At 31.5% G+C, this 23,346-nt stretch overlaps 1 protein-coding gene across 2 annotated transcripts in view; it reads left to right on the plus strand.

Moving 5' to 3' along the window:
- Positions 1 to 23,346, plus strand: part of LOC134714736 (transient receptor potential cation channel subfamily M member 2-like) — a 43,261-nt gene that overhangs the window by 17,471 nt on the left and 2,444 nt on the right. Inside the window, exons 8-24 of one of the 2 annotated variants that reach the window (XM_063576242.1) lie at positions 4,166 to 4,262; positions 4,824 to 4,904; positions 5,805 to 5,897; positions 9,210 to 9,313; positions 10,146 to 10,265; positions 10,635 to 10,694; positions 11,304 to 11,559; positions 12,516 to 12,569; positions 13,753 to 13,842; positions 14,438 to 14,537; positions 16,616 to 16,883; positions 18,003 to 18,080; positions 19,167 to 19,313; positions 19,960 to 20,232; positions 21,103 to 21,298; positions 21,939 to 22,107; positions 22,950 to 23,101. In XM_063576242.1, the coding sequence (XP_063432312.1) occupies positions 4,166 to 4,262; positions 4,824 to 4,904; positions 5,805 to 5,897; positions 9,210 to 9,313; positions 10,146 to 10,265; positions 10,635 to 10,694; positions 11,304 to 11,559; positions 12,516 to 12,569; positions 13,753 to 13,842; positions 14,438 to 14,537; positions 16,616 to 16,883; positions 18,003 to 18,080; positions 19,167 to 19,313; positions 19,960 to 20,232; positions 21,103 to 21,298; positions 21,939 to 22,107; positions 22,950 to 23,101 (2,338 nt within the window). The remainder of the gene's footprint in view (positions 1 to 4,165; positions 4,263 to 4,823; positions 4,905 to 5,804; positions 5,898 to 9,209; positions 9,314 to 10,145; positions 10,266 to 10,634; positions 10,695 to 11,303; positions 11,560 to 12,515; positions 12,570 to 13,752; positions 13,843 to 14,437; positions 14,538 to 16,615; positions 16,884 to 18,002; positions 18,081 to 19,166; positions 19,314 to 19,959; positions 20,233 to 21,102; positions 21,299 to 21,938; positions 22,108 to 22,949; positions 23,102 to 23,346) is intronic. The other variant, XM_063576243.1, reaches the window with a different exon arrangement.

Below are 23,346 nucleotides of genomic sequence, written 5' to 3' on the forward strand. Positions count from 1 at the left end.
ATGGTATTCATCCTCAATTTCTTGTCTGTTACAGGATAGGCAAATGCGTTTACTTCTTTCAATGTTGGTATAACGCCCTCTTTCAATTGCTAGGGAATGTGCACTTAGTTTAAATTTACTGAAAACTGATCGGTCAGTTTTGAATTTACATATATCAATATATGGGGGCCTTTTTCTAATTCTTTTAGTATGACAAAAGAAATTTAATTTTTCACATTTATTGATAGAACAATTCATAATTTGATAAACCTGGTCATAGATTCTTTGTTGGATACTATTTATGTGATATTTTTTATTTAAATTAAAAGTATCAAAAGTGAGATCACCAAAACCTAATTTATTTAACCAGTCTTTTACAATGTTAACCCATTTACTTGTTTTCTCTACATTATTATATATTTTATGGACTAAAATGTTAGGCGAGTTTACAATATGGTTTAGAAATTTTATAGCCGAAAGCTGAATTTTAAAGTACAAAGGGATTCTGTTTGTCTCAGTTAAACAGGCTACATTTGAGGTTTTGCACTGTACTCCTAAAATTTCTTTAATAAATTTAATATGTAAATGTTCAAATGGATCTGAATCTTTGAACACTTGGCTTACACCCCAAACTTCACTTCCATAAAGGGTTATTGGAACAGCTAAAGTATCAAATAATTTTTCAAGCATACTGCAGTAATTATCTAAAGAGACTGTTTTTTTAATTTTAAACCAAGCCTTTCTTCCTTTTTCCATAAGATTTTTTTTTGAATGACTTAAACTTCCTGAACAATTTATAGTTATTCCAAGGTAACAAATAGATTTAACAGTCTCAAGATGTTCTTTTTCAACTTTAAAATAATTACAGTGAGATTTTCCATTAGAATTGAATATTATAATTTTTGATTTTTGTTTGTTAACATTAAGTTTCCATAGAGAACAAAATTTAGTTAACTCATTTAGTGCATTTAGTGGGTTTCAGACAATAAAATAATGTCATCTGCATATATAATTTAACATCTCCTATAATAATTGGTTGAGTGTTTGCATGATCAAGGTCATTTACAAGGCCATTTATATAAATATTAAACAAAGTGGGGCTAAGTACATCCCCTTGTTTTACTCCACAGTTTGATATAAATTCATGGCTCATACCATTTTGAAATTTAATTCTGCATTTGTTGTCATTATACATTGATTGGATGACGTTAAAAAGCTTGCCTGGAAGTCTGTTTTGGAGTAGAATGTAGAATAAACCCTCCCTCCAGACAGTATCAAAGGCTTTTCGCAGATCTATAAATGCTGCAAAAATTTTCTTTTTTTTAGTTTTATATTTGTCTACAATAGACTTTAATGAGAAGATATGATCTGCTGTTCTAGCTTTTTTTTTAAGCCAATCTGATTTTCACTTATTAAATTATTGGTGTTAATAAACTACATTAGTCTAGTGTGTATAATTTTATTGAATAATTTTCCCAAATTAGAAGTCAATGAGATACCTCTATAATTAGAGGGGTCAGATTTGTTCCCCTTTTTATGAATTAAAGTAATCAGACTTTTGTTCCATAATTTTGGGAAGCTGATGATTTACCATTTTTAAGTGTTTTAACTGCATTTAAAATTTCAGCTGGCTGGATTTGTTTATTAAATTCGTTGTCAGAGTTGCTTGTATTTAGTGTCTTTTTTAAGGCTGTTAATTTTTCAATAATTATGTCATGGAATTTATTGTTTTGGATATTAGAAGTACTGTTCATTTTTTTAAAGTAGTTTATAAATAATTCTTGATCAAAATGGTTTTCCTCTTTTACTTCTGAAAGAGAACTTAATTTGTTAAGTAAATTCCAAAATGTCTTTGGTCTTTTTTTCATATTTAGTGAAATTTGGTCACAGATTTGACTCTTGTAACTTCTTTCTTCTTGTTTACACCTTCTTCTTAATTTAGATTTGAATGAGTAAAATGATTTAAACTTGCAAGTGTTGCACTTAATTTAAAATTTGCGAGTAAAAATAAAACATTCAATCTGTTCCGGGTTGAGGGCAACATTTATCAATATCATAGAATGATAAAAATAATCAGAAAAATCAGTAACATATAGATAAATCAATTCGTAGTTTAAAAAGTATCTCTCTATATATGTAGCACAATATATGCACCGACAATCGACTAAGGTATGCGCTTGTTCTGTGTGTTTGTATGGCACTGCGTTTTTTGTTTCGTTGACTATTCAAAACCACGCTAGGTTGCCGCGGACATTACCTTGAACAAGAACTTTCTTTAAAAAAGATATCCGACCTATTTAAATTTGAGTATATGTTTAAAACTATCATTTCGATAACCTTCAGAAGCACAATGACTTAATGATGCAGGACCTCTTTAATTAAATCTCCATCTGAATGTAACTACAAGAAATTCTATACGAAGTCTGGTTATACTAGGGCAATAATATAAAAGAATATTGTGATGACACCTAAAAAATGTATTTGTGTTCAGTATTCTTGGTCCTCGTATCTTTGTGTTTACATTCACCAAAACCCCGCGGAAATCTCACATGCGTAGGTGCGTTCTAAAAGTCATGTACGTTCGTACAACAAAGTTTACATTAAAAAAAATATAATTATCCCGAATAAACAGCTGTCATGGATGCAAAGAGCTATTGGAGAAACAATTATTTTAATAAAAATATAAATCTTTGTAAGATCTAGTTCAAATATTTATAGTTTTTTACTTGCTTTCCATCACGATATAAATAACGAGACGTGTTTTCAAACACAACCAAATCATCCACCATGAGATCATTTTGTCCAATCACAGAAAGGATTTTCTAGCATGAGTATTCTGTTGCCATAGTTAAGCGTCCTTAAGTTCAAAGGGCACAAACAGAAACTATACCGACTACGTCGGAAAAAGAATACAGCGAAGTAGTTCAGAGCTTTTTAGAAAGCTAAAACTTATAGTTTTCAAAGTGTATATCACTGATGCGTTTTGTTTTAATCTGTGTCAAAAAAGCGTTTACCAGAACGTAATAGGTGTTTGCACATAACGTAATAGGTGTTTAGACATAACGTAATAGGTGTGTGCACCTAACGTAATAGATGTTTGGACATAATGTAATAGGCATTTGCACATAACTTTCATGGTGTTTGCAAATAATGTAAGCGGTATTTGCACATAACGTAATAGTATTTGCACATAATGATGAAGTTTTTATACATAACTTAATAGGTATTTGCTGATAACGTAATATGTGTTTGCACATAAGGTAAACGATGTTTGCACATAGGGTGAACAATGTTTGCACATAAGGTAAACGAGGTTTGCACCAAACGTATTGGTTGTTTGCACATAATGTAAAAACCATTTGCACATGACGTAATGAATGCTCACAGAGAGTATCAGCTGTACGGCAAAACGCATATGAATTATACCATGATGTATTATGTTTTTCACTGGAGATACATATGTATAAACACAACATAACGCCAAAAGACTATAATATCATGAGATTTACATAGAACAAAGGTGTATCAAAACAAAACATTTAGAACATTTGACATAACAATAACACTCGAGACAGGATGCAATTATTAACTGACTTACGTAAAAGAAGAATAGACACAACATAGATAAAATATGAGAGAATGTAAAGGTGGTTGATCATAAAGTTCCGAAGTATTCACAGAATATATAGTAGTTACAGCATAATGTAATGCACATTTTACAGAACAAAGTTTAGCAATGACATATCATACAATTGTTTGACCAAACAAATTACTAATTTGACATAACACAGAGATGCCGTGTCAGGATATAAAGGCATTTGCACATAACATAAAGAAACAATAACAGGACGTAACGGCAAAGCGACAGAACACATTAAATATTTACACTATAAGACAGTTCCGGCGTTCCATAGTTTAGAGGTGATGACGACTGTCTCGGATATTTTTCTAGTTGTTTAATGCAGCTACGAAAAATGTTCCATTGCTCATCAAACATATTATTTCATTTGGTTGCTGGGTGCGTTCTCATTCTTGTCTGCATGCGATATATTTACAGTTATTCGCTGCTCATATGATTGATGTATAATAACCACCACTTTACTGTTTTCCAAAACATAATGTATCTATGCTTTCATATTTGAGCATAAACAATTACTAAGTATATCAATTCAAATCATTTTTACAGATTACTGTTTACGATATTGACGACAGCATGGAACCTAAACTAGAAGATGCTGTAGTTGAAGCAATTATCACAGGATGGTCCCTTCAAGAAATTAACGGTACCATAATAAGTATAAATGATGAAAAATAAATTGTCAACAGGAAGAAGAAAAGCATTCACTTTTAATGTTGTTACTTGTTTTATAATGTGTTGTTTTAATTTGTTTTAATTTGTGATCTTTAATATCATCAACATATAAGCCAAGAACTTATGCTGGTCGAAAAAACGTCATTTGTTTCCATGGATGAAAAGTTTCGCAACAAAAAACATACTATTTGTTTAAAATGGAGATAACAACATAGAACGTGAAATAATCTTACCTCCACATACCACTAATGTTTGAGTACACGAACTCACGAAACAACTTTTAGGAGCATCTATCGTGATTTAAAATTATATAGTTAATGATCTAAATGACTTAAGAGCTAATACACCCATTTGTTTTACATTGTATTTTGTATTGTATTTTTTTAGTTTTAATACCAAAACAAACCCAACATACAATTGACTAGTATATCATACTAGTATATTATTATCTAAAAAATTAAGGCTGATCTATGATTACATGATGTAGCAGTAATTGTGCATAATAAACTTGTTTACTATTTCGAGTCAAAAGATAATGAAGGACAGTCAGACAAAAACACCCAAGCACAGACTATCACTTCAAATGTTTTACTAAAGGGAAACAAATCATCAGGTAAGAAATTTCCAAGATTTCAACATGTTCAGATATTATGGAACACAGACAAGAGAAACAACTACGACACTTAACATTATAATTTAAAGATCATTTTATAACTTGATAAAACAAAAAAATGGGGCATTCTCCCTTTTTTTACTTTTTAAGCGCACTTCTTCAATCAATGTTGTTCAGGGATGCTTGAAACAACAAAGTTAAAAATCTAAAATATAATTCAAACGTTGAAGAGATAAAAAAAAAAAAAAAAAATTAAAAAACGCATAATCAGATATATGCAAAGGATCAAAGCTTCACATAACTGAGAACTATTCTTTAATCTTAAAATAATATCAATTTTTATATACATATATATACACAATTCCAATCACACAGAACTAATAAAAGACCCATACAACTTCATTTGGTATTACATGTTTAACACGATGGGAGTAATATGTGAAGCAAAAACACTGCAAAGTATACTGACCGACGTAAGATTTTTTTTCTTCACCTTGAGATATCTTATTTTTTTTAAAGAAAATGTGAGAAATGATTAAGGAAAGATATATAAAGTTTATAAAAAGTAACTTTATGTAAGTGTACTTTTATAGTAAACAACAAGGAGATATGGTATGATAACGATTGAATTGTTGAAAAGAGACAATTGAATAAAATCTATTAACAACAAACGGGTGGGTAAGTAAAATGATCAAATTTGCAGAATTCAATATCATAAATAGAAGAAAACATTTCATCAAATTATTTCAAAAGCATACACACTTATAATGTTATCAAATATATCACTGGAATGAATTCATAAAAAAATCCCATAGTTTTTTATATTATTTTTGTTTTGTTATCTGCGAACACATGTTGAAAAAAAATCGTTTATTCAATTTATTTGATATTTAAATTCAAAAGATCACAATATTGGAAATGGGAAGCCAGGCGAAACCATACAGACACATACTTCCTCGTCAAATGATGTAAAGATCGACAGTAAATCATACGGTTAGAAATTTCATGATTTCTTTTAGTATTAGATTATACTCAGCAATAGTTTGCTTTATTATAAATATGTTTTCGTTGCTATACATGTAGCATATATGCTTTGTTGTAATAAAGTATTCGTTCAACACGATGTGTCCTATAATTCGAGCAAATGCAGTAATCAAATTTAAGACGTTGACGATCATGGTATAACTAACTTAATATTTGTCACAATCGAGTAAAATTAAAGAGGATTTAGCCTACGACAAATAGAACAAATCTATTATCTGTGATAAAGATGTTCAAGAACGGCAAGATAAACTCGCTATGGCGATTCAAAAGGGATGCCATACACTTTTTAGCTTGAAAACCTATGATGAGATGCTTACTTGTAAGCATCTCTATATATAAACTCCTGATGGGAAAAGCAAGCTTTTGAACAACCTTTCAGACAAACGATTTGTGGTCCATATTTGTGCTCTGTAAATGATCCATTATTTTGTAAAGATATGTTTTCAGCCATCCCCTATTACAAAAATAAAACGCTCGGAAGCTGTGAAATATTTAGTTGTACGTATTATTAAAATGACAATGTTATTACGAGGAATATTGTTCAATACCGAAATGATAAAAATGTCTTTCTCAATCGCAAAAAGATTTGAAACAGTGTCTTGAAGTCAACAAAGAGGTTTTTCGTCAATAGTAAAATTTATTTAAGGCGAAGTGTACGTAATTAAACTACACAATGGATTTTTTTTAAATTTCACATACGAATTCTGCTTGTAAAATTACACCAGAATAATTGAGTATTTAACATAAAAGTACAATACATGATCCTTTCTAGATAACGAAACAAACATAACAATTTTTCAAAAACAGTTGGTGTCCGTACCAAGTACATATGTTCATAGGATAAGAATAAAACTGTTAAAATATGCAAATACACCTTGGACCTTTTACGGATTGAAAACAGTTGTTCTCGATTCAAATCTTTATTTAGTCTTGGATTGGTACGAATACATTCGTACACAATAACGTTGAACGATGTCAGTTTTACTTTGTACTAAGTCTGGTCTTCTATTTCATGTACTTATTTCTTCCACACAAATACGTGCCAGTACTGTTCGAAACACAATTGAATCCATGATTCTTCAAAGTCGTACAGTACGTTTAGACACGTAAGAACATGATTTCGTTCATTTAACTTTGAGGCTAGTGGTATTTTTCGGTCCTATTTTACAATCTTTTCCCTTTCCAACTTGGCTCGAGAACTCCAAAATATCGGACGATTCTGTATTGTCCCAGAATCTAGAGAATAAGAAAGGTCCATCTGGCGCCAATATTACGTATTGTGTTACCTGAAGAAAAATACCACTTTTGTAACTAAAATACAATGAATCCCCTTGCTGATAATAAAAGATGATTTTGATCAGCCCTGTAATAATAATAATAATAATAATAATAATAATAATGATAATAATAATAATTATAATAATAATAATAATAATAATAATAATGATAATCATTATGATAATGATAATGATAATAATAATAATAATGATAATAAAAATACATGTAGCAATGATAATAATAAAAATAGAAATAATAATAATAATAATAATAATAATAATAATAATACTACTAAAAATAGCAATGATAATAATAAAAATAGCAATAATCATAATAATTATTATATTCTTGATTGTGATAATGGCAAGTCTATATAAAAAATATTAAACTCTCGAAATTACATATATGTAGTTCAATTAACACGGTAAGCATGTAAAGGACACGGTTTTTTCCATAATTATATATAAGAATTTACAAAGTAAGCTTATCTCGACTGAATTAATTTTTTTTATATAAAACTATGTTCTTCCATAATCTTTTGAACTTTGTTTTAAATGCAATATAGAAAATTTAATCATTTTTCTACTGTTGTTTTAAAATATATCTGACAACAAAATATTAAGAAACATTTTGATCTTTGCAAATTTTAAATGCATACATAATATATCAAATTTAATTTAAAGTAAGGTCTTTCATTATTAAGGATTATTTCATTATTCTTATTATAAATAGATAAACGGAGAAAGAGTAAAAGGAGAAAAGGTCACAGGAAAAAAAGTAACAAACTAGGTATAAAAAATATTACCGATCTGAAATAAAAAAAAATAATTTGCTCAGAAATATTATTTTAATATCTTAATGATTCATAATGTCGTGTACTTTGTTGCTGGTATCAATCGGATATGGTTTCAGTCCATTTTTTGGCTCTAGAACTGGCTAACTTTCTATAAGTCATTACCTCCAAAAAATGGCTACTATTTCATAGTGGACTTATAGATGATGGATATTCATTCAGATAGAGAACTCTAATTGAAGTGTTTGCCACGGTATTTAGTTTACCATAGTTTACCTACAATTTCAGTTAACAATGTTCCAGGAGTCGTGGGACCTCTTAAAATGTACTATTATGACTTTGATTTCGAAATCTCTTTCACACCTCTGACATTAAGTTTATGAAATCATGGGTGTTTGAAATTTATCGTCTTTTTGATCCAACAGTTAATATTCATGGTAGTTATGTAGTTATATGGGACTATTACTACTCTATTGCAAGAACATCTGAAGAACCCATTTCCCAATAGTTTTTAACAAAAGTATCTTCGAAGGATTGTTTGGCATCATGTGAAGTGAACATATTTTATTTTAATTTTAAATTTTGAAGGTAGAAGTGACACTCTGTTCCGTTTGGTTTACTATAGATCCACAATGCCATCTTGTTTGACCTTTTGAAATCCTATTTTTGATTTTACATAAATACCTTGAATGCCAGTAATACCAGCAACACATACAAGAGGTTTAAATACTTATTGATATATGTTTCTACGGTACACCTTTATAAAGTCCGCAAACCTGTATTCTTCATTTAACTAATGGTCAGCAACAGAAAATGGCTATTTAACTATACCTTTATTAGTATCAAAATAACAGTAAATATATCAATTGAGGAAAGATTGAATCGAGGTCTGGTACACAAACGATAAGTATGTAAGTCTATGGTGTAAGTTATAATTTGACACAGAAACAGCAATCAGTCTGATATAAAATCAGTCACGAACAGAATACCAAGAAGAAAAAACACTAGGGAAAAACCCACTCTAATCAAATCATAAATTAAAGGCGATACCTTGCATTATGTTTGTACATTTGCTAGTCTTCATAGTTTTCATACTCATTTGTATTTTGAGTATGACCCTTGAAATTGTATATGTAAACTGAATAAATTTCACCAAAGTATATAAAGATTCTTTCATGTCTTATATACAGGTTTGATGGAACAATACCAGATAGCCTTAACACCAGGCTCTTTGTCCCTTTACTTTTACATTGCCTACCAGTATATACAGGAAAATTACAAGAATCAAAAACAGGTAATGTATGATAATGTAAATGACGATAGTATGTACACTATAACAAAAAAGAGATGGTTCTATCAGTATGTATTTCTGAATTGTAATGTTTCGAAAAGATTATTGTCTATATGGATATCTTCAGAATATACAATCAGCTCAACGCCTGATTTGTATATATTTGCGGGGAGTTATGGTACAATTCAGGAAAGAATGTTTGGGATCCAACTCAAATATAAACAAGAAATATTTCACTGCTTCATATAGTGTTCATTTTTCGTAACACACCTTCTTTGAGTTATATCCGATCCTTAACCGAAAAAGTTCGTCATTTATGCGCGCCTTTATGACGTTGCTGTTTAGATAGAGAGGATCGCCTGTATCTCTGCACTATTGTTGTTCATCAAGCGTCTTCGCAATTATGCAGGATAAACTAGAAATAATATTTTTCCGTAGGTTCTTATTCACACTTTCTTAATGACAAGCAGTGCTGATTATCAGTTCTGAAAAATTAATTTGCCGAAAACAGTATCGCAGCCTCTTTTTTTAAACCGACATGGGTGCAGAAGCGACGACATTTCTTAACGCAAATATAAGGTATGATTTATGACCGTTTTTTCGATGTATTTCCAAGCACTAAGTCCTCGCAAAAAAGTCGTTAACACTATTCCGTTGATACACTGTAAATCTCATTCAATCGTCTAGGATCACGAAGTGGTGTTCAAGGGTGAACGTAAACAAATTGTAGTGGTGTTAAAGTAGACACCGAATGCCTGATATATCGTAGTTTTATTAAGAGACTATTTTTTATGAGTTCAAATATATATTAATGTTTTCTTTTCTTACACATTAGGAACAACTGGAGTTACTCCTCTTGGAAGCAATCGTAGCCGATCGTGTTGATTATGTCTCAGCAATGATACAGAATGGTGTTAAGTTTAATCCTGCTTTCCTGGAAATTCTGTATGATGAGGTATATGTTTGTTGATTTGTACAATTTTTTCGTATCTGTCTATCTTTTTCTGTAAAACCTTTATACAAATGAGTCATATTTTATTGATTTGATTTGAACATAATGTTGACTGCTGTACACATATCGTTATCAATAAGATGGAACTGTCATATAAGTGAGACGTTAAGCTAGTTATTTTATCCACTAATTTCGTCATAAGAAAATGCCTGTACACGGCAAGGAATATGAAAGTTACTTTTCATTCGTTTTATGTGTTTGAGCTTATATTTTTGCCGTTTGATTAGGATTTTTTCATTTTTAATTGTCCTTGGAGTTTGGTTTTTTTGTTATTCTAATTTTGATGTATTTTAATTAGAATGTTTCTTTCAGACTATGATATGTCCAAGTTGTGAGGCTAAAGATTGTCGAAAAATTCATTCAATTCATTACGTGAGTATGTCTTGATCTTTTGATGCTACGTAAAACCAGTATACTTGATCGATTTATAATCATCGATGCAAACCTGGAGACGCTCAACCTGTCACCCAATTATTCAGAGTACATGCAAATGTGTGAAGTTTTATTCACCTTGATTTGTAATTTCTTAATGTATTATTCGAACTTTGATCGAATGCTTTCTATAGTTTTGTTGACTGCAAGTAATTGTTATTTTTTGACAAAAAACATGTTGTATAAACAACATATTTTTTCAATTGAGGTTCGCTCTGACATATGTATGTTATCAACATTTTTAAGTGGAACAGCACGACAGATACAACAAAAGAGCAAGAACTGCTGAAAATAATAGAACAACCAAATTCAGCTCCGTTTCTTTAATAGATTTGTGTTGCTATAAATGTTTTTTTTTCGGTAAAGGGCTGTATGAACTGATGTTTTTCAAAAATGTAGGTTTTCTTTAGCATTTATATTTTCACTACGGTTTAAACGTTCCTATTTGTCATCTCCTTTTTACCGTACTGTGACCAATAAAATAAGAGTTTTTTATATTTTAAAGAGCGCTAACTTTATACATCAATTTAATATTAACATTCATTTCAGCGTACATGCAAAAAGACATGCAAAAAGATTTGGTGTACATGCACAGAAGAATGCTCTTTAGTGAGACATGAATGTCAACGTAATGAAAACGAAAAACCATCCCATGAATATAACGTGCATGTCGAGGGCTCCAAATGTAGCTGTGTGAGACACGACCGGAAAAAAAGACTGAAATCGAATGGAAAAGATGGCAAATGCCTTGATGTCAGTAAAAGAGCAAGATATCTTTGTCAGGAACTCTTGAATCACGCGAAAGGTAAAGGAGAAATATGTGATAGTTTGATTTCAACATAAATAACACAAATGTTTAAAAGATACATGTAGTTTTCGTACACCGTTGATTTGCATTGCAATTCAGTGAAGTCTATACTAAAAATGAAACAAAACTAAAACTGTAGGAAAAAAGGCTTACCATATTTTCCTGACATTTTGTTGGCATTTTATGTTCCCTTTTAAAGTGAAGGAAGTCGAATTTCAAGTTTTTAGAATGGCTTTTTGAAATCTTTTATATGAACTTTGAGACCCGCAAAAATATTTTCTTGGATATAGAAACTATCAACAAACTCGGTAGGAAGATCGTGATTTCTTCAATTGAAGAGGTTTATAAACTACTTTGTATCACGTTTACTGGTTTTGTCCTGGTTTTAAGGGCAAGGGTTGGGATAAGGGGGAGGTAGGACGATACCAGATGGACATTCAAACTGATTGATCGAAAATAAACTGACAACGCCATGACTAAAGACGAAAAATACAAGCAGACAATTAATCGTTCACAAGACACAATATAGATTTATAAAGACAAAGTAAAACGACTACCACCATAAAAGAGGGGGTATTTTGGGAACACCGGAAGGATAAGCATATAAAACCATAGCAAAACGACCCCAATCCAAAAATGGGGATGCTCTTGGGTACACCGGAAAGGTAATCATTTTAAACTAAGAAAAAGGACCCCCACCAAAACATGGGGGTTATCTCGGGTGTTCCGGAAGGGTAAGCAGATCCTGCTCCACATGTGGCACCCGATCAATTGATGTGATTTAATTGTAACGAATATGTCATACAAAACCACTGAAATGATTGAAAAATAGCTTGAAATATAATAAAGAAATAAATCAAAAGGGTCTTTGGTCTTGCAATACTATTTCATACTAAGATTTCATTTGCTACTAAATTATTTTACTTGTTTTCTGCTTCTTCATATATTTTCAGTAAAGAAAGAAAAGCGTTCGTGCAAAGTAAAACCGAGTGATTCAGAAAGCTCAGGTAAGGAAAATTAGAAAAAATACGCGACGCACATCAATATTTAATATTTAACAAGACATACTCCTCCATGTAGACAATTGTCCTCTGTCACCTTAGATTATTTAACTTAATATAGAACTTATCCAAGCTACGATAAGTGAAAATGCTCATAAAATGTACGTAATTGATGAGGATGTTATTTAATGAATGCGCCTCATCGCTGTAACAGAACAGTAAATGTTTCAAAGTGTAGGTCAGCAAAATTTCCATGATGTTAGATTTTTCTTGATTTCAAACTCATCAATATTTAATTTGAGTAAAAACCTGAACTACATTAAAAAAAGAAAAGCATTGTACACATTTGAAGAGGATTAATATAAAAATGTTGGTACCAATTTGGCGACATATTGTAACTGTCAGATGTGCAAACACAACTGTTGGCAAATTGCTTAATAACCTCAATCAACTAATAAGCTAGAAATTCGTTGCCAAAATGATATATTGCTGTTCAATTGTAATAAATGGATTAAGCGAAAACACATTCTGGTTTCAAACCAAATCCGAGAGAAACATATCGACTAAAAGAGTAAAACAAAGGAACAACTGAAACACCGAAGTGTCCATAGAAACAAATGCGAACATACTTAGAAGAGGATTTTTTTATATATAAAAACCGCCATATTCCTGACTTGCTACAGGACATTACAATGTATAATAAAAATAAAAGCTGGTTTGAAAATGTTTGTTTGGCTAGTAAAACCTTCTGTTAGTATTAATATGGTTTAATTGCCAGCAAACCTTTCCGCTTATATAAAATGTTTGATGGTTAGAAAAACTTCCTGCTTATATAATATTGTTTTTATCGGGATTTTTTTGCATCCTAGAATTATAGATTATCGTTGATCATCTAAACGAGATTGATTTTCTCGCTTGAGCCGGTACGGCGAACGCGAGAAAAGAAATCGAGTTGAGATGACCAATGATAATCTGTTTATCGCTATTTTACCTATGACGACGTTGTTTTAAATTATGTTAATTTCATTTGCAACAGCACGTGCTTCCTTTTTTCTAGCGATAATTGTCCATCTCAAGCGAGAAGCATGGTATGAAAATTTATCACAAAAAAAGATCAAAGTAAAAATGCACAAAATAGCGATAATGAAATATATAATCAGCTGAAGGCTAAAGATATTCTTTATTTCAGATATTTATCATGATTTACTGGCTTGGGCCATATTTGGAAACAAAACAAGGCTGGCTGGAGTATTTTGGACAAAATGTTCAAGTCCACTATGTATGTTGATTACGTAGTAATCTTTATATGGCATATGCTTTTTGAATAATGGACACGATCATATTTTGACAGATATCACTGTATATGTACCCGACGATAAACATGTTTTGTTTTTAATCATGCTCAAGCACACATGAATCATGCCAAATGTGTGTCTGCACATCTTAAGCGTTTCATTGTTTTCTTTTTTTTTTATATAAAGATAGACTTAATGTTCGATTAAAGACATTCCTTTGAATTAAATATCTACTTTTGGCATTCAATAAATCTTATTGCGAAATTACTTGACCAAAGATTCATTGACTATTTTTAATAAGAACGTATTGCACTTGTCGTACTCACAAACTTCTTCGCCTCCAAAGTTTGAAATGGCAACATGACGGTTGCTACCGAAGGAGCGGAAACTGCTTTTCTTGTCGTAGTAACTTCGGGTTTACGATATAGCTCATTCATTTATTATCTGAATTGTGTACTGTTGAACTGTTTGTTCGTCTTTATATCTTTTTTCGCGATACTTGTTTTTTTTTATCGACTTCCTGTCTGCAATTGTTACATGTTCTTCTCAAATAAAACAAACACCTGTTTAATTTTACAGTAACAGCGATTATGGCGAGTAGTATTCTTAAAAACATGGCGGACAAAGTAGAATCAGCAAAAGACAGAAAACTACACGAAGAGCTAATACAGCACTCAAAGTAATTATCGTAACTATTGTTTTACAAATGACTAAGAGAGAAATATTGTAACGTAAAGGTTAAAAAGATATGTTTTCATCGACGCTTTATTTATTTAAACATCGTTATGCAAGATAACTGTTTTAAAAATCAACCTTTTACGAAAATGGGGTGGGGATCGACAAATTTATCCGTAAAGGTCATGAATTTCTATTAGCTCATCTGACCTAAGGGCCAAGTGAGCATTTCTCATCATTTGGTGTCCCTCGTCTGTTGATATCCGTTAATTTTTACAAAATTATTCTATTTAACAAAGTTTAACAAACTTGACCATAATCAGCATTGGGATATCTAGTTTAAAATGTTCCCGATGCTGCCAACCAAGATAACCGACATGGCTAAAATAGAACAAAGGGTCGAAAGCAAGTTGTGTCTTTCTTTTTGAAAAAAATAAACTGAAAAGACAAAAATGAGTCATACCAATTACTCGTTATCCTCGAGGCCCAAAACATAACAAATAGATAATAAGGTTTTGGCAGTATTTGGCCACAGCTTTATCTTGAATAAAATATAACATATATGATATATAATATGTATTTAAATTGGCAATCTTGCTCTGAAATATATTTATCAATGTCTGTATTTAATATATATGTAAATTATAATGTGGCTACCGCAAATTATGGCAGACCACTAATATAAATATATTTAAGTAATATGTCTGGTACGAGAAGTTGACTGATGAGCCCTGGTAATCAGAGGCTATCATTACTGTTCACTGAATATATGAATGTTAAATCCAGCGCAGCGAAATGTGCTCTGCCAATGTCCAACTTTTACATCTACTTTATGTTCACTAGTTGTCTCTCTCATCTCAGTACCATTAGCAGAAATAAGCTGAAATATAAACTTAAAAGCAGTATCTGGTTTCTTACTTCCATTCAGAACAAATACACATATAACACAAAATTAATTTACATTGAGAGGGTGGTGGGTTTTTTAAGAAGATTATTTTCTCGTCCAATTTTCGTCTTCTGAAACCTTGCCGTCGTATTTCGAAAAGACCAAAACGAGGTTGCGATCAAACTAATCAACACAAATGTTAAATACCCAACAGTGAACCACCACCTACCAAATTAAAATATTAGAGTTTGTACCCAATGGATAACGGGCTTTAAAATTGTAGATTTTAAATCCTTTTATCCTCGAGGCCCAAAACATAATAAATAGATAATAAGGTTTTGGCAGTATTTGGCCACAGCTTTATCTTGAATAAAATATAACATATATGATATATAATATGTATTTAAATTGGCAATCTTGCTCTGAAATATATTTATCAATGTCTGTATTTAATATATATGTAAATTATAATGTGGCTACCGCAAATTATGGCAGACCACTAATATAAATATATTTAAGTAATATGTCTGGTACGAGAAGTTGACTGATGATCCCTGGTAATCAGAGGCTATCATTACTGTTCACTGAATATATGAATGTTAAGCGTCAAACTGTCTAGTCATTTCTAATAGGAGTTATTGTCATTCAATGACAATTTTTTTAATTTGTCTTGCCCTATAAGTTATTAAAGATAAATACACTTACAAGCTTTATGTTCAGCAAGACAATATTTTCGAACAAGTAAGTATGATGGCCATTATTGTCAGTCTATTTCAAATAAGTGTTAGTGCCCTTTGATGTCGAGTTTAATCGAGTGTTAACGTTTTTGTCTTTTATCTTAAAAATTATAATAGAAAAGTTAAAACGTAAATTAGCAATATTATCAACAAGATAATATCTACATTGAAGACATTATTAATCAAATGGTCCGTCGACTTCTAATTTTTACGTTGTGCCTTATGAAATAATAAAATTACAATTATAAATCAAAAGAAACTTTATGTTACAAAACTTATCAGCACAATTTATAGAAGATAGAGAGAAACCTTTGTGCATTTCAATAACCATGTTAACTATTCTATATAAAGACTATATGTAAATTTTTATACTATTTTTAAGCAAAAAACTATTAGACTTATAATTTATAGAACAATTAAAATAATATAAATCTAAGCATACAGGTATTTGTATCTTAGATTATTTGAGGACAGAGTACTTCGTATGCAGAATACATTGTATGACGAATGTGAAGATGATGCGATGGTGCTAATGCAGCAACCAGACAGAGTATGGGGGATAAATGTATCACCAATGGCATGTGCATACGAAAACAACATGAAAGATGTAATAGGACACCCTTGCATTCAGAGACGTCTTAATAGAATATGGTACAACCACAACCCCCATGACAAATTGAAAACTGATGCAACTGCAAAAGCAGCTAAACTGACAGACTTTGGATGGGTAATATTGCTTTATTGTCACTTTCTACAGAATTTTTTGGATTGGTTAAATTGCTTTGATCGTCATTATTCGAAAATAAGTTTGATTTTTTGTTCAGAAAATCTGTGTCTGAAAATCCAACAATTTCGTTTTCCTTGATGACTTAATTAAAGCTTACTTTTATAAATAGTTAAATGTTCTTGGTCTTATTTGCCCAATTTGGTTTTTATTCGAGCGCATTATTGCTAAAAAAACAATGACAATGGGGATCAATCACCATTTATTTTTCATCTTAGAACGCCTTCTCCAGCACCACTACTGAGTATTATGTAAACAAAACATGCGTCTAGTATCATAATTTAGTTTTTGTTTTACAAGCCATATATTTCATGCAAGTTCGGGACCAGAACTAATTTACAATAAATACAATAGAGGTCCATGAAAAAGGTCAGAAAAATTAAAAATCATTATGCAAAGAGCGTGGCATTCTCTTTAAACAAGTCATGTAATGTCCCCACTCTAACAAGTTTTGGCTACGTACTTGTGCATCCCACACAACAAAAACTAGCTTCTCAAATTGACTAGTGTTTAACTGACTTACCAGGAGTGACAAATATCTATTCCCCAGTCACTCTTGTGACGTACTCCTTAAAGTTATTCTCGCAAACACATATGTCATGCACATTGAAATCTTCTTTAAGGTTTACATTTTTAAATTGCTGTTGGATATAGATACAAATTGATATTATAGATCAAACATATGAAGCATTGGACATTTTTACTATCTGGCCATGAGGTCTTGATTAAAATAATAGTTGGTTTGTTTCTATCGAACGATTGTGTTTGTGTGACGGGCTTGTACACAATATCAATAACATTAGTTTGCTACAAAGTATCTCATTACAATTATCACAAAAAAATTAGGACCAATATGTAACACTTTCTTACAATTAGTTGATACATTGTGTATCTAATCCATTTGATTGTTTGTGCACTGTAAATTTATATGGAGAATACGTAGTTTTCTTCATATTATTTTTACAAGATGCTGTGTTGATAATATTCATATCGTTTTGGGCTAAAAAAAAAAAAAAAAAAGCTTAATAAAATCAGAATTTTATATTTTTCTTTTTGTTTCAGAACTTGATCTTTTACAACGGAAAGAAAAATGCCAAAGAGGCTTGGTTTTCGCCACTAATGGTATTTGTATTCCATTACGTAAGTATTATGATTTTACGATATTTAGGAGATAACTGTATTGTATTTTAAGCTTGGCCTTCGTAAAACGTAGATTTTACTGTCGCAAATTGAGTTTACCTAGCGACGCGGAGCGGAGATAGGTAAACGGATATTTGCGACAGTAAAATCAAGTTTTACGAAGGCCAAGCTTAAAATACAATACAGTTATCTCCATTCTAATGCCACATATTAAAATAAATGTCATTTGATAAATATTTTGGCTTAAAAATGGCATAAATGAAAAAGTCCGCGAAACTGTTGCATTGTCTTTACCATCTAAACAATGTGACGTCATATGTGTACTCTGGATGTCAAACATGAATACTAAACATAATTATTTTTACTTTTCGTACGCTTCAGAATGGTTTCAATATAGACTAAAAGAAGATTTTGAGGCTCAAAATGTGAATATCTTGTTTATTTTTTGAGAAATTACATATTCCAGAATTCAAAATGGTGGCTTTCTTAGTTACGGACTGATGAACGTGGAATCTAACCCTCAAAATATTTATCAACGTCAAATGAAAATTATCGCTACAAACTAATTGCATTAGAATAATTTTTTTACATATCAGAAAGTCTGAAAATGTGTTTACTACGTTTAACCACGCCACAATATGTTTGTACCTGTCCAAAGTCAGAAACCAGTTATTGAGTGGTTGTCGTTTGTTGCTTTGTAACATACTTTTTTTCGTTAATTGTGGTGTACATAAACAAAGGTAGGCCGTTAGTTTTCTCCTTTGAAATGTTTCACATTTGTGATTTCGAAGACCTTTTTGGCGGACTATGCGTTACTGTCTTTGTTTGACATTTGGTCTCTTGTGGTGTCTTGTCTCATTGAGAATCCTACTACCACATCTCTTTATTTTTAAAAGCAAGGTTTCTAGAACCTAGACAATAAGCCATAAAATAGATAAAAAAAATGTTGTGTTTCAAATAAGATTGTTATATGTCGTGTATGTTAATTGAGATAACATTACATAAACTTTTAATCAAGTTCATGTGCTTATTACTATACATGTAGTACTGTATCTGCATATTTTTTTATGTACTAAATTATTTCAGCTTTTTGTTATGGCTGTCATTGTTGGATTCAGTGCCTTTATTCTGACGGATCTGAACATAATTGACAGTTACAAAGATATAGGAGTGTACGAATGGCTTCTGTATGGCTGGTTGGTTGCCGATATTACAGAGGAGTATTTGATACCGGTATGATTTGATATACAGCTATAAGGAAGAAGAGTAAAGGCAAATGAAATGTTAAATCACCACATAAGTCGAAAGTTGATTTTAACTACCATCTAACCCGACTCTTCTTCAATGCAATATCGATTTTAAAATTGTGCAAGGCACTTAATATTCATTCAGGTTTTAACCATATCTCAAAAGTTTCTGTTGTTTTTGTAATTGAATGAAGTTTGAGGGGGAACACTTGTTAAAATTCAGAACTGAATGGGGAATGTGTTAAAAGGACAACAATACGACAAAAGACTAGAAAACAGCCCAATGCTACCCATTGGTCTTCAATGCTGCGAGAGATCCCGCAGCCGGAGTCGGGCTTCATCTGTTGTTTGTTTTTGTTGCCGTTTTTCGTTAATTGCTATGGTTTTGTCAGTTTGTCTTCAAATATATAATTTATATTACATATCAGTGCATTCACATGTCTTTAGAATAATGAGAAGTAATTGATAATAGCCTGTAATTAACATACACGTACAGTATTATTTGAAGAGGCTGTGATAATTCGTCAATTGTATCTGTTTGTAATACTTTCTTACGTTTATTAACAATACAGTAAAGCTTTCCGTTAGAAGAATCAAATTTAACTCTTACAAATATTTTGCACTTTTTACAGCTGATTATTAGGAACCACTATTGTATAGGACGAAAACATGGCTATTGCTTCAAATTTCACAGAGCTTTCTTTAATATTTGGAATGTGTTAACCTTTATGTCATATTTGATCATTACTGCTGCAGTGTTGGTGAGAACTATTAACTCGGCTGACTTCCATAGAATGGCCCTCAGACTGTACAGTCTTGGCCTTTTCACGATGTACATGAGATTTCTTCAGTGCATGATTATTCATAACTATTTTGGTCCTAAAATAATCATGATTGGCGAAATGGTAAGTTTACAATATCAAAAGTTACAAAATGGGGCCAAAGTATAGAATGAGCGCTTAAAAGTCTTATATTAAATATAATCCTAAAAACTTAGATCTCTTGATTAGATAAAATAATAAGTGAAACTGGAAGTAACGTATATTATCACACATGTTGTACTAATATGTACGATGTTAAGGTTAGTTATTTGTCCTCGGGGGCAAATATCAATATCAGCCCTCGAAAATCAATATTGTGCTCCCGACTTTCATTTCCCTTAACGTGTCAATCAAAAACACCATCATAAACTCACAGTGATACATACTTTCGAATTTTGTCTTCAAATTTTATTTGAATTTTTGGTTGAAATCATTGAATATAATATGCTTTTTTTTCTCCAGCTGGAAAATATGTGATAAATAGATTATAACATATCATTTTTCATATTGGCTCTGGTATCAGCACTCGACTCATAGCAAACCCTCTGGCTTGATAAGGGAGTCTAGGGCCGATACCCGTGCCAAAATCGAAAATACCATTTAATAATTTATGAACAAAGTGACACTTCAACCAATTTAATATTGAAATGTACCAACCTCGAAGCAAAACTTACTTGACTGCAAAACAGTTTGGTAAAAAGTCATATATCATTTAACAAGTTACCATTTAAGAACAGAATGTAATTGAGACCTCTTAAATAAACATTTGCGTATATCAAAATAAATTGTTTAATTTTAGGAATAAACAGGCTGGTATATTTCTAACTTAACAATCATACTTTCAAACGATATCAACAATAGATAACAAAATTGTGTGTTCTATTATAAATGCATTATGTTTGATCTAAAATTATCTACAATTCTGAATTTCGTATAAAATTATGTTTCTTTCAGCTACTCGAATTGATGAAGTTTGTCTGGATTTTGATTATTTTCATGATGTGTACAGGGGTTTTGTATCATGCAAATATGTACCCAAGTCACTTCGACATGTGGTCATTGAAGGGTGTGCAATTCTGGAGAATCTGGAAAGTTATAGCTTTACCGTACTGGCAAATCTACGGAGAACTTAATCTTGAACAGCTAACAGGTAAACGGTGTATATAAATTTCGGCAACATTAATCTGGGTTTCTTTTATCAAAGACTTTATACCATTAGTCTTCTGTGTATAATTATTACTTTAAGCGAGATGTTATATGATAAAATTGATAATGGAAATGAGAAATGTGTTAAAGGGACAACAATCCGACCATAGAGCGGACAACAACCGAAGTCCGCCAAAGGGTCTTCAATGCGGCTAGAAACTTCTGCACCCATAGGCGTCCTTCAGTTGGACCTTAAACAAACATTTGTATACTAGTTGAGTGATAATGGACGTCATACTTAACTCCGAATTATACACGAGAAACTAAAATAAAAAATGATACAAGTTTAAAAAAGGCCAGATGCGCCATTACTTGGGACAGGCGCAAAAATGCGTCCGGGGTTAAACATAGTTTTTTTTAGATTTCAACCCTGTCCCTATACCTCTAGCTAATGTAGAAAAAAAAACGCACAACATTACGCACAGTAACACTCAGTTTATGAGAAGTCCGAATCCGATGTCAGATTAAGAAACAAAAGAAAATGACAATAATACATAAATAACAACAGACTACTAGCAGTTACTGACATGTCAGCTTTAGTTTTTTTTGTAAAGTTTTTTCAAAACGATGACAATTTCTTGTAGGTGACAATAATGACAATGGTACATCGTGTACTTTTATTGAGTCTGAATGGGAGGCGAATCCAGATATAGAAAGATGTGTTGAATACGACTGGGCACTGTTAATCATAGCAGCATTTTACCTTCTTGTCACCAATCTACTGTTGGTAAACCTTATAATTGCTTTATTCAGGTATGACATTATTTATTCATTGTGGTGATCTATAGTTGTTCACTTCTATGTCGCTTGTTGGAGAGCTTTCTCTTTGGCAAACAAACCACATCTTATTTAATACATATGTTGTGGGCCTCGATCATTTTGTTGTTAGGGGGACTGAGATTGACGTCACACTTTTACTTATTGCAATTTTATTTTACTACCACCGCACAACCACATATCTTGCATACGACACTACATGTAACTGTTTGCCGCAGACAAGCATAAGATAAGCAAATAGTCCCGTAAAATAACATTAACATGCTAAAATATGTCCTACATATCCGAAAACCAGAAATAATTTAAGAATTGAATGCTACTTTTTATTCTTTGGGTTGTAAAAACGTTGACCGAAGGACATTTCGTATGAAGCGCGGAAGCGCTTCATTAAAAAAATGTACGCACGGTCAACGCTTTTACAACCCTTTGAAGTTACAAAAAGAAGCATTCAATACTTATAATTAATATTTTTAGCTTTGATCATGAAAACACAAAAACACAAATTGTTTAAAATATTTTATTTAATTCACCTGTGCACCTTATTATGGGACCTCGTGTTACCATGAATGAAAAGTTTTATTGAGTGATGCGATTGCTTAAGGAATAACACATGTTGTGCAGTTAGCCAATCAGAATAGCGTATTATAATGAAATATACATCTAATGTAATTATATAACTATAATTCTGCAGTTTCTTTTTAATTTCTGTCAGTCTGTGTTTATAATACTATAATAACATACAAAATATCGTAATATTGATAAATATACAAAATGTTTATCATTTCTCTTACCGTAATTTCTGCATCTCTCTCCTTTAGTAACCAGTTTGAACAAGTGCAAGTCGACTCGGACAGACTGTGGAAATTCTGGAGATATTCAATCATTACCAAGTTCAGCACAAGGCACCCAGTACCTTTCAACTTATTGATATTCATTCCACTAAAGATCTATAGACGTTGTACACAAAAGGGTTTGTACATTTGTTACTAATTTACAATGTATATTTCTGTTCGTGAAATAAACTTTTAGTGACATGCCCGTAATTTTTTATGATGATCTGGGTCAATTATTATGTTTCCATCTCAATAAACAATTGGTATCAATTAATTAACCAATTTTTAGCTCACCTTGCCCGAAGGGCCAAGTGAGCTTTTCTCATCACTTGGCGTCCTGCGTCCGTCGTCGTCCGTCGTCGTCGTCCGTCGTCGTCCTGCG

Source organism: Mytilus trossulus, chromosome 4, assembly GCF_036588685.1.
Source record: "Mytilus trossulus isolate FHL-02 chromosome 4, PNRI_Mtr1.1.1.hap1, whole genome shotgun sequence".
Lineage (NCBI taxonomy): Eukaryota > Metazoa > Mollusca > Bivalvia > Mytilida > Mytilidae > Mytilus > Mytilus trossulus.